Here is a 15,495-nt window from a genome sequence, read left to right as displayed (position 1 = left end):
ACTCTCCTTTGTAAGCAGAGTGTGGAGGACACAGGATGACCAGCCACCTGTGAGTCTCCTCTCATGGAAGCTACCAGACTTGTGAACAAAAAGCCTTCCAATAGATGGTCATCTATTCTGTCCATCTACCAGGTACCTGATCCAGAAAAGAGGCTCTTTCATTGTCTCCTATTTACCTCAATTAGGAAACAAAAGAATTCCACCTATTTAGCAAAGCTACTGATACCATGTTTTCTTTCACTAGCCTTCAGGCCCCACTAAAATGTCATACTTTGAATCAATACCTCTACAAAGTCTAAGACTTTGGTTGTCCAGTTACAGTAAAAACTTAGAAGTCAGGCTTGGCTGCCAGGCAGAAACTGGGATTGAGGACAACTTTAGAGACCCATTCAAGAATTAGCTCAAGTACCAGATGTCAGTTGGTTTGAAGGTCAAGTTAGCAGCCAGTCCCAATCCAGAAATGCGGCATTCATATGCTACTTTGCTCTGCTCTTTTGTTCACTTATGTTGAGGTGGATGGCAGCATTTGACCCTAGACAGACCTTCCCTATCTCAGCCCATGGTCTGGCCTACACTGACCATAAGTGGGTAAGGAAAGGTGGATGAGGCTATGCTTTGATTAAAAAGAAAATAGAAAGATGTCTGGATGAAAAGGGGCACACTCTCCCAGCCACTCCACCTCCCTTCTGCTCAGCTACACCAGAGGGTGAAAAGGACCAAGAGGACGTATGTAGGGGAGACCAGACACCAGAGCAGGGCCAATGAGGGCTCCAGAACAGCACATCATATCTAAGACTAGGGTTCGCAGAAAAGAATCAAGACACTTACCATTTGTCTGCAATGATCTTGCCAGCATGTGTTAATCTTCTTTAAAAATAAAACACTATCTAGTGAGTCTGTGCAGATCTGCTAAGGAAAAGTCGACAGACGCTGGCTGATTTAATTCCTGTACTTTCACCCCTTTAACTGCCACTCCTGACACAGAATGCTGCCTCTCCTTCAGCTGCCAGAGGACCCACATCCTGCATTTGTGATGAATCTGGCCACATCCCCTGCAGAGCTCTGCTGGCTGAGCTAAGGCCCAGGTCACAGGCTTCGTGGGTCTGGGTGGTTGCACCTAGCATTCTCTCCCGCAGAGGGGGCAGAGTGCTGAGGAAGCAGGCCAACTGTTAACAGCACCAGGGGGCTGGCAGCTGGAGGGAGGGGCTGACGTTGAACTTTAGTTTCGGGCCACAGTGAAAACTGATGGGAAATCTCATTCATGCACCAAACCAGAAACACTCTCAGCTTGATAACTGATTTTTTTTTTTTTTTAAAGGCTCAAAATACTGCTTATAGAAAAAAGAAACCCTTTTGGACTCCTAGAGCAAACCACAGCCCAATGCCTGGAGCACGGCCTTCACAGGTATGCTTAGCCATGCTCACAGGTGTCTGCACACTGTTTCCTGGCTGACAAAGCACTCTTCATGTGTGTGTTCCTCAGTCTTCCCAGCTGTGTGATGTAGATGCCGCGCCCTCTGTGCAGAGAATGCAGCTGCTCAGGTTTCCTCAGCTTTGGTCCCTGTCGCCCTAGCTCTAGAACACATACAGGAGTCCAGAGTCCAGTGATAAGATTCCCTTGGCCTCAGTCTCCTCAGAGTGGGTGTGAGGTTAGACATAAAATCCACAGCATGGAGGAGAAAAGGCCCATGGCCAGCATGTGACATGTAAAATCAGACAGGCACCGGAGTCTTCAGGCAGCAGGGAGGTCTGTGGAGGGTGGGACACAGCCAGGACTCTGAGGAGGGGACAGAAGGTCAGGAGAGCCATGGGGGGACTAAGCAGCACACCTGCTTCCTTGTCACATTAATAAGGCTAGCTGCCCACAACCACAGTGGCCCTGGCCAAACAACATACTTTTCTCTTGAGGCTTTGCTAATAAAACACAGTAAGTCCTAGCAAAGACCTACTAGAGTTCAGTGGTTGACACACTATTTTAGAAGAACTATTTTACAGTTGCTCAATGGTCTATGATGTTAGAACCTTATGTAGATAGTCTGATAAATCACAGGAGGAATCACAACCACATCTACACAGGCATCACAGCAGCAAGGACGCAGCAGCTCTGGTACCTAGTGCCGGGCACAAGCTACTTACTGTGTGGCCCGCACCCTGGCAAGTCTCCATGGGCGGTTTGCACCAGCTGGGGCCAAGCTGTCAGATGGTTAAGCTGCCCAGGGTGAGATACACACCAGCCAATCTGATGGCACTGGGCAGCCCAGGTGCTAAAGCTAAGCAGGCAGCACTCTGCCCAGTGCAGGGTTTCCTGGGGAGACAAAGGTCCTGCGTGCAGGGCTCACTAATGAGAGATGCTTCTCCTTAAATAGTTGGGTGCAGTCAGTAACTTCTGGCCATTTCCCACAGAAAACAGTATGGGGTGGTCAGCTGGTCCAAATTGGGTGGCAGGCACTGAGCTTCAGCCCTCTACGTATCTAAATCTAGAGCCTCACATGAGCACCATCGGGGCATATAACACAGCGGTGCTGAAAGCTTGTCCAGGGCTTGCTCTTCACAGGATCCCAACACTGTCCCCTCCTGCCTGGAGAAGGGCCAGACCCAGGTGAGGGTTCAAGCAATCTACTGAGAGGAGTCACAGACACGTCTTCAAACAGCAAACAAATACACAGTGGCAAAATGGTAATACACCATGGAAACAACTACACATACGTATGATCACAAAGATTAAACAAACAGAGTAAGAAACCAGAAAGACGGTGCTTCCACTGCAGTAGAGAAGTGACAGCCTCTATTTGTGTCCATGTTTCCTAAAGCAGGTTATTCTGCTCCTAATCCAGTGAGCATGGCAGCTGAGCAGCCCCCACAGCAGCAGACAGAGCAGGACAACTATCCCATTGCACAGAATGGTAGGGGCTGCCATCACTGACAGCCCTCACCCAAATTAGGTCTCCCTGTGATGGCAGAGAAGGACATTTTCCCTCATAATAGTGACCAAGGCTCACAGTTTAAGCTATTTAATTCTTGCCTCCATGAAGCCCACCATATTTGCCTCTGAACCGTAGCACCAACTTGGGGCTGCATAACAGCTCTGCAGCCTGGGGCCTTCTGGCCAACAAAGCCGGTACTGGGAGAGCACACACAGCCCCCTGCCAGCAAGGACTCTGCACAATGACTACACACCATAACTGTGAGCACAGAGGGTCTTCATAAAGACATCCAAAGCCTGCTATCATCTGTGGGGTAGGAAGACAGGAAATTGTGAAGCTGCCAGGTACCTCCAAGAGCAAAAGCTGCTGTTCTTCGATGCATCTTTCTGCTCTGTGGCCTGCGATGTTTCTGTAATGCCAGCATGGATGCCCCACAGGAGCCAGCTAGCCCTTTTGCAGCTAACTAAAGCTGTAATGCTACAAAGCTCCATCAGGGGAGGAAAGAGTAAATTCTGTGTGCAGTTTACTTGCAGGCTTCCATTCTGAAGAGACTCTGGTTTGCCATTTAGGAAGAGGCACTCATGAGCTGAACCCAGGTGCAGAGCAAGTCTCCTCTGCATCATGTGACACCTGGTATAGCACACAATGCTTCTGGCAGAGGTGTGGGTGTGCAGGAATAGCCTCGGTTTGGGGGAAAAGTCTATCTCCACTAGGAGGTAACTTATTTTGAAGGAACAGGTAAGTGTGGAATTCATCAAACATGTGAACAGGGGAGTAGATTCAGTACCCTAAGACTTGGTTCCCAAAGGAGCCCACGGTCTACCTGAGCACCCTTCCCATTGGCCTCAAGAACAGCACGCAGTCAGGATGTAGGAGGGAGTAGTCCTGGAATCTTAGAAAGGAGCCGAACACGAAACACAAGAACACCCCAGGGACAAAGGAAACTCGAACATGCTTACCCTGGAATATTCCTGCCAAGTGTCCCCTTATCACCCATCCCTCCCACAGGGCACAGCATCCCCTCTGCACAGACTGGCTGCCTGGTCCCCACCATGTTTCATAAACACGTACCTCTGTGTTCCCATCAGTCCTCCCAGGGTTTAAACTCTCAACGTCCAGAAGCTTCCTGTACTCCTCTATGCCGTCAGGGCCTCGGCCTTACCGGGAACGTACTACACACTGGCTAAAGAGCGCTGCCTCTGGCCTCCCTTGTCCCTTGTCTCATTTTTCCCAAGGCACTGCCAAGCACAATCGAACTGCACTGGATTCTCACTCCAAACCTGTGAGGGCTCACAGATGCTTGCAGATTGAGGCCCAAACCCTTCAGGGTACACACAAAGGTTCAAATCCAAGCTGTGACTCAGAATTACGGTCTCAAACTCTAGAAGTTCTCCCAGGTTCCAGCCATGCCAAACCCCGCAGCTCCAGGTTTTCACGAGCTCACTCCCTCTCTGGCCGGCTACACCCTACCCATCCTCTCTAATGCCATGGGGCATTATCTCCTCCAGGAAGTTCTGCTTCAGCTGCTTCCTACCTCCCTAATAAAGACATAAGAGAGTGTCTTTTTATCTTTTTTTTTCTTTGGTGAGATACATCGTCATTTCCATAACCATGGTTTATCATGGCATTGAGGACATGCGCCATGCCCCCTGCCTGGCAAAATGGTAATACACCATGGAAACAACTACACATACGTATGATCACAAAGATCCAGGCGTATGATCACAAAGATCCTCTGGAGGGCAGAGGAGGCATGTCTGGTAGGGTCTAGACAGGAAGTAAGTACCTGCTGAATAAGTGAATTTACAAACGCATTCGTGTAATCCACAAGGTAGGATTAACTGGCAGGAAGACAATCTTACCAAGTTGTCAAGAAGTTGTCTCTGAGTACGCTGGGACAACCACACGAAGAATAATCACATCAGCTTACCCTTACACGTGCCTGTCTGGGAACGAGAACTGGGGGGACTGCTGGCAACCTCCTGGAAGCCTGGAAGTCAGACTACTCTTCAGATGCCAGCATCCTGACTGGGACTCCTGAGCTGTGGCACTGAGGCAGAAGGGGTGCACTGGAGACGTGGTACAAGCTGGCTCTCTTCCAAAGGTCCAACAGCATCCCAAAGGGCAGAGCTCTGCCGGAAAATACTGTAGAGCCATAGTTACAGACACCGATTCAATAGAATCACAGTGGACTCTGCTCACCCATTTATGGGGAGACCCCTTGCTCTAGGCCGCAGGGCCGTAATCCAGGGCCTTGATACTAGGCAGCAGAGATGGTGCGGCTGCCCCAAGGGATTTCAACAAGCTCTGAATGGTTCCATTTCTCAAGCTGAGGGTAACAGAACAGAAAAGATTCCTTCAGCTAGAAAAAAAAGTCTTAAATCAAAAGGCTCCAACTACCTAATTCCACAAATGAAGTAAGAGACTCAGCCTGCAATCTTAAACTCACTTTTTAGTTCCCACCCTGGGGCAGCGGACGCCATAATAATGGGAAGGCTGGAGAGGCAGGCTGAAGCCAGATGGCATAGGACTGCTGGATCTAAGGAGCTCTGTTTCCCTGACAGACACTGGCCCTAAAGGGTGTCCTGGCCATACCATAAGGTGCCCTCGCCAATAACTCCCTCCCTCAACCCTGTGAACACAAGCGTTCCATCATAGAAGAGCATCTCAGCAGAGAGGGTCCTCCTCCAGTTCACTTAGAAGAAGCAAATAACCATGTTGCCGGGGCAGCCCGGGTGGTTCAGTGGTTTAGCGCCGCCTTCAGCCCAGGGCATGATCCTGGAGACCTGGGATCAAGTCCCACGTCAGGCTCTCTGCATGGAGCCTGCTTCTCCCTCTGCCTGTGTCTCTGCCTCTCTCTGTTTCTCATCTCATGAATAAATAAAAATCTTAAAAAAAAATAATAACCATGTTGCCCAAGAAGAGGCCTCACTGCAAGAAGTCAAGGGCAGCCTCTGGGGGCTGAGCAATGGAGGAAGAGCGGCTCTGCCATCCCTGTGGCGAGACCCCGGTTGGCTGGTCCTGTGCTGCCAGCTAGACCCTGAGCCAGGACTCCCTAACCACATGGCCGAGCCTACAGTGGGTGCTGGTTTACGCAGCCAAGTCAGTAGGCATTTGTTACACATCAAAGAAAATAAATAGAGATGGTTTTTTACAAGACACAAGGGTGACAGAATAAAATTAAGACACTTTTCACAACTTTTCCTAAATACTGGAACCAGATTCAATAAATGGACACTCTTTTACTTTAATCAAATAAGTGATTTAAAAAGTAAAAATTCCACTTAAAAAAAAATTCTTATACTAGGTCATATGAAACAAATGTTAGGCTTTGTTCTATAAATAAATGGGCATTTTGAAAGCTGTTGTTTTAGTTTTAAGGATACCCATTAGTTCTTTATCCTATTAATGTTCATTCTCAAAGGATTTATGTAACCAATAGAAACTCATGAGCCAAAAAAAAAGGATATTCTCTGAACTGAAGGATCTGTGCTTGGACATGATCTTCACAGACCTGGCGCAGCTGTTTGTAGAGTGTTGGGGAAACTTTGTGAGAACAGAGATTTTCAACAGCCTAAAAACAAAAGGAACAAGTGAATTATTCACCATGAACAACAAATTAGTTCTTTAGAAAGACGTGTGTGTATACACAGTTAAAATCACAATCATCACAGAGGCACCCCTCCTCTGCCATACCTATGTAACCTACAAACAGTTACCTTAAGTTTGAGGTGATTATTGTCTGACCCCCAGGATCAGGGTTTGGGAGGATGGGAAGAACAGTGGAGTCGAACGCGGACTTGACAGCACACCTATGACAGTCATGACAGCCACGTGGTGTGGAGGCACATGTGAGCATCTACAATGCAGCAATCTCTCTAATCTCTCAACCTGGCCACATGCCACAGTCACCTGGGGACTCCGAAACTAATGTGGATGTTCCCATTCATTTGTCAGAGGTGGAGACGCAGGAAGGGTGTTAAGAGTTTCCCTTGATGATTATAACATGCAGCCCGAGCATGAAATCCCTGCCCCTGACCCTCAGTGACCACCTTCTAAACAGGTGGGGGAGCAGCAGGGCTGCTCCCCAGTTTCTGCCCACAGCCAGCCAAGGAAAAATTGCGAATGCCAAGGTGACACAGGTAAGTTGTATTCTTTCCTATTTATTTTTCTTCAGGCTACATGTGTAATTAAGTTTATCTTAAATTAATCAAGAAACAAGTTTTTCTTAAACATTTTTCTTAAAAACATTTTTCTTAAAATATTTTTATCCACATCAAAAAATATTTATATATTTTCACCAATTCTAACAAATTTCTTTCCAAATTTCATGTACAAAACCAGCAACTCATTCAATCCAAACGAGATACTAAAAACAAGTGTAGGTTTTTCTACTGACTAGTTTTGAATCATTTAAAAAAATATGGGGGATACATGGCCTGGAAACCTTCTAGTATTTGAATTTAACTCACACTATATTCCTGAGAAAATAAAGATAACTTAAATTTTTATAAAACTATTTATGGTAAAAAAAAAAAACTATTTATGGTAATAACCCTTAAAAGTATTAATAGTCCTTATACTTAAAAGTTACTATATATTAATCTGAGTTAAATACAGTAATCACTACCCTATAAAACATACACATGTTTACAAAAGGCTCAGGAAAGGATGAGATTAAAAATTACAACTTGTGTTTTAGCAGGTTTACCATCAGTATAACACCACCACAGTAGCACCTTTCCCCTACATTTTGTTTTGCTATAGAAATAGGGCTCATCTACGCTGTGTTTAAATCCCGATTTCTTTCTCAAACTCTTTAATTCCTTTACTTTGTAGTCCTGTCTTCATAATTAAGTCAAAGATCTATCCTTTCTTTCTTAAAAAAACCTATGATAACCCGATGACAATCCCACACACATAATGATCAGGAAATGTTTTTTAATGTAATACATGAAGAAAACTTATTTTCTTTGTAAAAATCAGGATAAACTTAGTATGTCCTTCATAGAAGGACATCTCACAGAAGGAAGCACTGTGAATGCTCTAATTCCTGAACCAGGAGTCAATGTCCTCAAAACAATCTTTCCCCAGTTGTGACATGCTGTCATTGTTGATTGTGTAACAGTTTCTCCTCTATGTCCTATTTGGACATACTGTGTACTTGAAGCAGATCTATTTTTTACCTAAAACTGAGAATCTGGGGGCCTCTTAAAACCACTAGGCAAGCCCAGGAGCAGCCAGGTTTGCTGTGGGTGCTGTCCCTTCTCTGAGTCTTCTGCTGAGTCACTGCTGGTGTCTTCATATTACAGGCACCAGGCAGAGGGCGGCCTTGCTTGCTCAGGGACCCTGGCACATGCTTCTGTCAGTTACAGCAGCACTACCACATACAAGTCCCCCTCCCCAAAGCAAGTTTGGGGATTGAGTCCTGTTTGGGATTCAGAAATGCCTTCTCTGGCATATCAACTATTGAATCTGACCTGTCCGGGGATGGTGCCACTCCTGCTCGTAGTTTAAGAGTCCTAGCAGAGAAGGAATTTGACTAATCCAGTGATTAGAGGTAGGCAAGCAGTACCTGTGTGAGGATGAAGTCGTTTCCCTGGCTGCCACTTAGCCACGTGGAAGCTGCTCATCTGAACCGCCCACAGCCAGCTCTCTAATCTAAGCCCGCCAGGCCTCCACACCCAAGCCTTCCTGGCTGTGTCAGGACAAATAAGCAGGGGAGTGTCAGATGCCTGTCATTTGCAGGACCAAGCCCTCGATCCTGAATGCACTTGTCCCTCGGGGGTGGGATACCCAACAGGATGTTAGAATGAACTGTGGGGTGGGGAGGAAGCACCACACCAAGGAAACAGGGCACAAGGTTCTGGAAGATGATCTGTTCCACGTAAAGGTCTTGAGAGCCAAAGCTGATCAGAGGGAACAAGGAGTAAAAGGTGCCACAGCGCAAGAAACCATAAAGGAGAAAACCAGGCTGGCACTAAGAACTATTTCTGTAGATAAAGGGAAAATCACCGCCCGAGGCCAACCCCTACAAAGAAAGGTGCACCAGCCAGGGCCCAATGGCAGGACCCACTTTACAGCTGGACTGGCACCCTGCTCTCCTGACACATGGCCCAGAGTGGCAGGCAGCAGTGGTGGCAGCCCCATGTTCAGAATAACCCATCTAGAACATGGCCTCCACTCGATGGCAGGCCCACTGAGGGGTGATGGGCCCACCACCTGGGAAGAAGGCACTGCTGGGGCTCTACACCACCAGGTTCCTACCTACAAGAAATGGGTAAAGAACATCACAATTCAATCAGACCCCGGATCTGAGTGAGGAGATACAGTATGAGAGGGAAGTCACCCAGGAACGAGGCTTCCAGGAAAGTGAGTGCCAAGGGCGTGCAGTATCTACCAACCCTGATTGCACAGCAGACTCCCTGCCACAGATGTTACAAGTAAATGACCTACTGAAACGACTGATCCTACTGAGTGCTGGGACCACTGACTTACGCAGTCCTTTCTACTAAGCTGCACAGATTTGAGTTTGCATGTTCTCTTGTTTTTGAATAACTTAGGTACTGAGTTTACTGTGGATTTGTTTCATTCTTTTTTTTCTTAAAGATTTTACTTATTTATTCATGAGAGACAGAGAGAGAGAGAGAGAGAGAGAGAGAGAGAGAGAGGGGCAGAGACACAGGCAGAGGGAGAAGCAGGCTCCATGCAGGGAGCCCAACGCGGGACTCGATCCTGGGTTCCCAGGATCACACCCTGGGCTGAAGGCAGCACTAAACCGCTGAGCCACTCAGGCTGCCCAATTTGTTTCATTCTCAAATTGGCCCATAAAATAATGTGTTTCTCTGTGTCTACTACTCTCCAGGCCTTTTCACTCTGTCTCATCCATTTAAGCCACCCTATTAACGCATTCAATACCTAAGTCCACATCTTCCTTCACTAAATTATCACCAGGCAGGAGGATTTCAGAGACATCAGTATGGCCATCCTCAGAACATCAAGTCCTCCATGACAGTTCTGTTTCTGGGCATCAAAACTGCCTGAAATCAACACTTAACCCTTCTTGAAAATGCAGCCTTCAGCTTTCTGTTGTCTCATTATGCTGACAAGTGGGACTACAATGTACAGACAGGAGACATGAGAGAGGACCTTTCTTCCACAGGAAGTGATTATAGGTACAAATCTGGGTTTGTAAAAACAGACTGAAGAGATCTGTGCACTCAAAATATTCTCCTCCCAGCACCAGCACCATGAGAGAGTGACTGCGGGCGGTGTGTATGTGTGTGTTTGTGAAGACTTTCTCATCAGCACACTTTGAACCTCCCTCTCCACTAAATAAAAACAGAGTAACAGAGAAAACACAGGTGGACTGTCATGGACACACTGAAGCTCCAGGCAGGCCTCCTACAGTGTCCAAACAGGTAAGGGACACTGTGATGGGGAGATGGGAAGACTAATCAACATCAAACTACCCTGAAAACTTTCTCAAAAAAAACAAAAAACAAACAAAACCCTCAAAACACTTTTGCACTTTGCTAAAAAAAAAATTGCTGCTTTCAGGCAAGATTCTTTGGCAAAGCATATACCACAGCACCTGAGCAAAAACTTAATACTTTACTTTGAAACGAGTCAAAAGCACAGCCTACTTTATCACAGATCAGGATAAAGCAAGCAGTCAGTAACTACGCAATGACGTCACTTACTATTTCTATCCCATTTGTTTCCAAAAGATCTGAGCTGTTGACTGCATAGTCCTGTCCTTGAACTCTGCTGGGTGAGTCCCCATGAGAGGACAAGAGCCACTTCTCAGGCCCCTTCCTCAATCACCTGACCCCCACTGGGCCCTTCTGAGGTAAGCACCCCTAGCCCTCAGGGTCTCAAGACACACACAGGGCCCTCACAATAATTTCTATGGTGACCATCATAAGACATCCTGCAGGCTAACAGGTATGGCAAAATCATTCTACTAAGAAAAATCGTGGGCAATTGATACCAGATAGTCAAACCTCCAGGAAAAGGGGCATAATAAGCCCTAGCTGCAAGATATAATCTTTTATTAAACTAAAAACCTATAACAGTTTAGACATTTGATGAAACTCCCGCTTCTGGTCAAGATTAAATAAAGGGACTAGACTAGCTCTTCTGCCTGAATTAACCAAAAACCATTCAAAATATATGAGGGGTGCCTGGGTGGCTCAGTCAGTTAGGCATCCAACTGTTGATTTTGGTTCAGGTCATGATCTTAGGGTTGTGAGATCGAGCCTAGCATCAGGCTCTACAGTGCACGTGGAGTCTGCCTTCAGCTCAGGTCACAATCCTGAGGTCCTGGGACTGAGCCCCAAGTTGGGTTCCCTGCTCAGTAGGGAGTCTGCTTCTCCTTCTCCCTCTGCCCCTCCCCCTGCTTGTGCTCTCTTGGTGTCTCTCAAATAAATAAATCTTAAAACCAAAAAAAAAACAAAACAAAACAAACAAACCAAAAAAAAAACCCCAAAAACAAAAAACCGGTTTTCAAAACACTGCACATTGGCCTATGGAAGACAAAGATCTCTGGGTGATGGGAAACAAGCCCCAACACTATGACTACCTACATCACTCTTTCCAGGCTGCAGAGCAGGTGCCTTGAGCTGAGGCTCAAGTCTCCAAGATGAAGGTCCAGAGGGAAGAGATGAGAGATGCATCTAGACAGGAGCTTGGAGATGAACGAGGAAGAGCCCTCGTGGGTGCCCCTTGAGGATTCAGCAGAGCACTGACCTATATGTGAGGAAACGGTCAAGGCCAGGGAAAGAACCACCGAAAAAGTTTAGAGACAACAGTGTCTAGTGCCCAGAGAGAACCTGAAATAGCACATTTCCACAAGACATCAGGCACCTAATCTCATTCAGAAGATTGTCCCACTCAATGGGGCGATTAACCCTGGAAAAAATACTGCCCTAGTCCTAACAAATCTTAAAAGCAAGACTCTAAAAGATCAAACTGTTTCCAAATAATTTGTCTGTAATGAAGCTCAGAATATTTATAGAAATATAAAAATACCTATCATAGTAATCAAAATTCATAATGTCTGATGATCAAAGATTATCCAACGGGTTAAGAAAAAAACACACAACCCTTAGTGGGGAGAAAAAGCAGACAAAAGTGGCTTGGCACTGACAGTAAAACAACTATCATAAGTATATTCCCTATGTTCGGAAATTATGTAGTGACAAAGGAAGATACAGAAAAGATTCAAATTGAGCACCTGGACAGAAAACCAATGCACCAGAGAGAATTTCACCAGATGGCAGTCCTGGCAGATCAGACGTCACAGAAGATTAGTGAACCCGAAGAGATGAGTGACCTGAATAGTTCTTTAGCCACTAAAGATATGTGCAGTTCACAAGCTCTCCACTAAGAAAGCCAAGATGGCTTCACTGGGAATTCTCTCAAACGTTTAAGGAAAAAAGAACACCAGTTCCATACAAACCCTTATAAGAAAGGAAAAAGAGGAAACATTTGCAACTCTGAGACAAACACACTACAAGAAAACAAGACAGCACTATTCTATGATCACAAATGCAAAAATTCATGAAACGTTAGCAAACTGAAACAGTACATAAAAAATTCATACACCACTAGGCAAGTCAGATTTATCCAAGGACTGCTGGATGGTCTTACCAACTGAAACGTCAAACAATGCAAAGAACTAAAATAACAAAAGTCATATGATCATCTTAACAGTCATAAAAGAAATCATCAAAATCCAACAGGTACTTCTGGTAATTTCTCAGCAAACTAGAAATGGAAAGGAGCTTCCTCAACCTGACAAATGGGTATTTTTAGAAAACAAAACAAAACAAAACACCACCAAAAAAAGTGCCCAACACTCAACATCATATTCAATGATGAAGGACCGAAGGCTTTTCCCACTAGGAGCAGGAGCTAAACAAGAGAGTGTGGGTTTACCACTTCTACTCCCCACTGTTCTGGAGGTTCTGAACAGTGCAGGGACACAAGACAGGAAATACAAGGCATGCAGACTAGAAAGAAGTGAAACCACCTTTATTCATAGGTGATGTGATTGTCTATGTAGAAAATCCCACGGAATCTACAAAAAGCTACTAGAAGCGAGGTCAGCAAGAGAGCAGGGTACTAGAGTGATATATAAAAAACAATTTCTATTTCTATATACTAGCAAGAACCAGAAATTGAAACTTATACTATACTACTGCTTATAATACCACCAAACATACGAAGCGCTTAAGAGTATTTCATAGAAGATGTACAAGACCTACACACCAGAACCAGAAATCCTTACTGAGAAATCAAGGAAAAGCAAACAAAGCTGTGCCGTGTCATCAGTTGGCACGCTTGGTACCATCAAGACATCAACGTTCCCCACGCTAATCTAGAATTTAACACAATCCTAATCAAAATGCTAGTAGGCTATTTTTTTAGAAATTGGCAAACAGATCATAAAATTCATACAGAAATACAAAGGACCAGTACACGTGTACTCAAGTGAATAAAATTTCTAAAAAAAATCGGATAATACCAAGTGTTAGCAAGAACATAGAAAAATGGAGCTCTCACATACTGCTGCCCAGATACAAGATGGTATAGCCATTTTGAAAACAGAAAATGTCCTAAAGTTAAATGTCCACTTTCCTTATGACTCTGAGACTACTTCTAGATATTTACCCATGTCCACATGAGACTTATTCCTTCAGGTTCAGAACAGCTTTATTCCTACCAACTGCAAACTGTCAGTTATCCTGGTGAAAGGCTGTAGCTGTACTCCCCAGCAACAAAGAAACAAACTACTGGAACTGGGTGCAGACAACTGGTGGACACAGGTCCCACTGATGAGACTTAGACTGGTCCAATAGACCAACAGCAAGGAAATCAGTGATCCGCCAGGACCAGGTCAGGAGAACGAACTCTTTGAAGTGATGTAAATATTCTATATGTTACCATGATAACAGTATTTACACCTCAATATAAGTTACTAAAGTACAGGTTCTATGCAAATTATGCCTCAAAAAATCGATCAAAAAATATAAACTCATACAAAGTTATTACAAAGAAGGGATGTATGTCCACCAAAATGTCAACAGTGGTCTTCCTTGAGTGGCGGGAGTATAGGTGGTTTTAATTTTTGTTTGTACTTTTTTGTAATCTCCATAATTCTTATAACAAACAGGCAGACAGAAAATCTTAATTCCAACGTCTTCATGGAAATGGAGGTATCCTACGGTCATCGAAAATGTCGGTAGTACGTAATGGACTAACGAATGCTATTCTCTGAACATCAGTTATCAGAAAAACCCGTCTGCTGACAAATGGAATATGTAGAGTAATACTCGTTTTCCACAATCACGTTGGACATGGAACATCTTTAAATATGACAAAACCCGTTTTCGTGTCCCAACTGCCACAATCAGGAAATAAAGGAAAGCTGCGATACCAAGCAGAAGCACAGCAAGAGCCCGAGTGGACAAAACGCAACGGCTGGGGGAGCGCCCCCGCGGAGGGTCCCCGCCTCGGCCTCACCTGGTACAGCTCCTCCAGGTTGTACCTGATGGAGGTGCTGCTCTGGATGGCTCTCACCGCCTCGTGGAGCTTCTGCCAGGTGTCCTGAGTGTAGTTGTCCGGCAGCCGCGGTCTGTCTGCGGGGGGGGGGCGGGGGGCGGGGGTGAGGCTCGCGCCCCCGCCACGCCCACGATCCGCCCACGGGCTTGCAGCCCCCCCACTTCCTTTCCCGCAACGACCCAGTCCCGGGGCGGCGCGCAGCCCGGCCGGTGCGGGCCCCCGCTCTGTGGACGCAGGAGCCGGGGCACAGCCGGGGCTCCGGCCCCGGGAGCCCGGGGGCCGCTCCTGCTACCGCTCGGCCCCGGGCCGCGCCCCGAGCAGGGAGGGCACTTCCGGGGACCGGACCCCCCTTCTCCGCCGCTCCCCAGGCCCCGAGCCCCCGGGCCCGGCACTTCCGGCGGCCGGGGCGCCCGCCTTCCCGGGACCCCCGCTCCCCGCTCCCCCCTCCCCCTCCCCGGGATTCCCTCTCCGTAGCGCCGGCACTTCCGGCGGCCGGGAACCCCACCCCGTCCCCTGCTCGCCCCCGCCTCTTCTCCTCCCCCCCCCCCCCCGGGCCCGGCACTTCCGGCGGCCGGGGCGCCCCCTCCCCGGGCCCCCCGCTCCCCCCGCCGCCCCCCGCCCGCGTCCCCCCGGGACCCCCTCCCCGGGACGGGCACTTCCGGCGGCCGGGGGCGCCGACCCCGCCCCGCCGCCCCGCACCCACCTCGGAAATTCTTGATGACCAGCTTCTTGGAGCCGCCGGCGCCGCCCGGCTTGGAGGCCACGGCGGCCGCGGCCAGGGACGCGGGCTTGGTGAGGCCGTTGGTGTGCCCGACGAGCGCCGACAGGGCGCCCTTCCTGGGGGTCTCGTCGGCCATGGCGGCGGCCGGGAAGCAGCGGGCGCCCCGCCCCGTCCCGCCTCCCCGGCCGCGCGGGCGGGCGGGCCTCGCGTCAGCGCCGCCCCGGCCGCCCAACCGCCGCCCCGCCGGCCCGGCGCGACCCCGACCCCGGCCCCGGCCCCGGC

At 47.6% G+C, this 15,495-nt stretch overlaps 1 protein-coding gene across 1 annotated transcript in view; it reads right to left on the bottom strand.

Annotated features, from left to right (window-relative positions):
• CUL4A (cullin 4A) overlaps nucleotides 1–15,462 on the bottom strand; it is a 43,462-nt gene extending 28,000 nt beyond the window's left edge. The window contains exons 1-4 of the mRNA XM_072761111.1: nucleotides 15,196–15,462; nucleotides 14,454–14,569; nucleotides 6,395–6,498; nucleotides 829–898 (exon numbers count right to left, since the gene is read on the bottom strand). Of these exons, the coding sequence (XP_072617212.1) occupies nucleotides 829–898; nucleotides 6,395–6,498; nucleotides 14,454–14,569; nucleotides 15,196–15,349 (444 nt within the window). The 5' untranslated portion in view covers nucleotides 15,350–15,462. The remainder of the gene's footprint in view (nucleotides 1–828; nucleotides 899–6,394; nucleotides 6,499–14,453; nucleotides 14,570–15,195) is intronic.
• Between the last annotated feature and the right edge of the window lie 33 nt (nucleotides 15,463–15,495).

This window comes from Vulpes vulpes, chromosome 6, assembly GCF_048418805.1.
Source record: "Vulpes vulpes isolate BD-2025 chromosome 6, VulVul3, whole genome shotgun sequence".
Taxonomy (NCBI): domain Eukaryota; kingdom Metazoa; phylum Chordata; class Mammalia; order Carnivora; family Canidae; genus Vulpes; species Vulpes vulpes.
The sequence above is the reverse complement of the archived record's forward strand: the minus strand, read 5'-3'. Positions and strand labels throughout refer to the sequence as shown.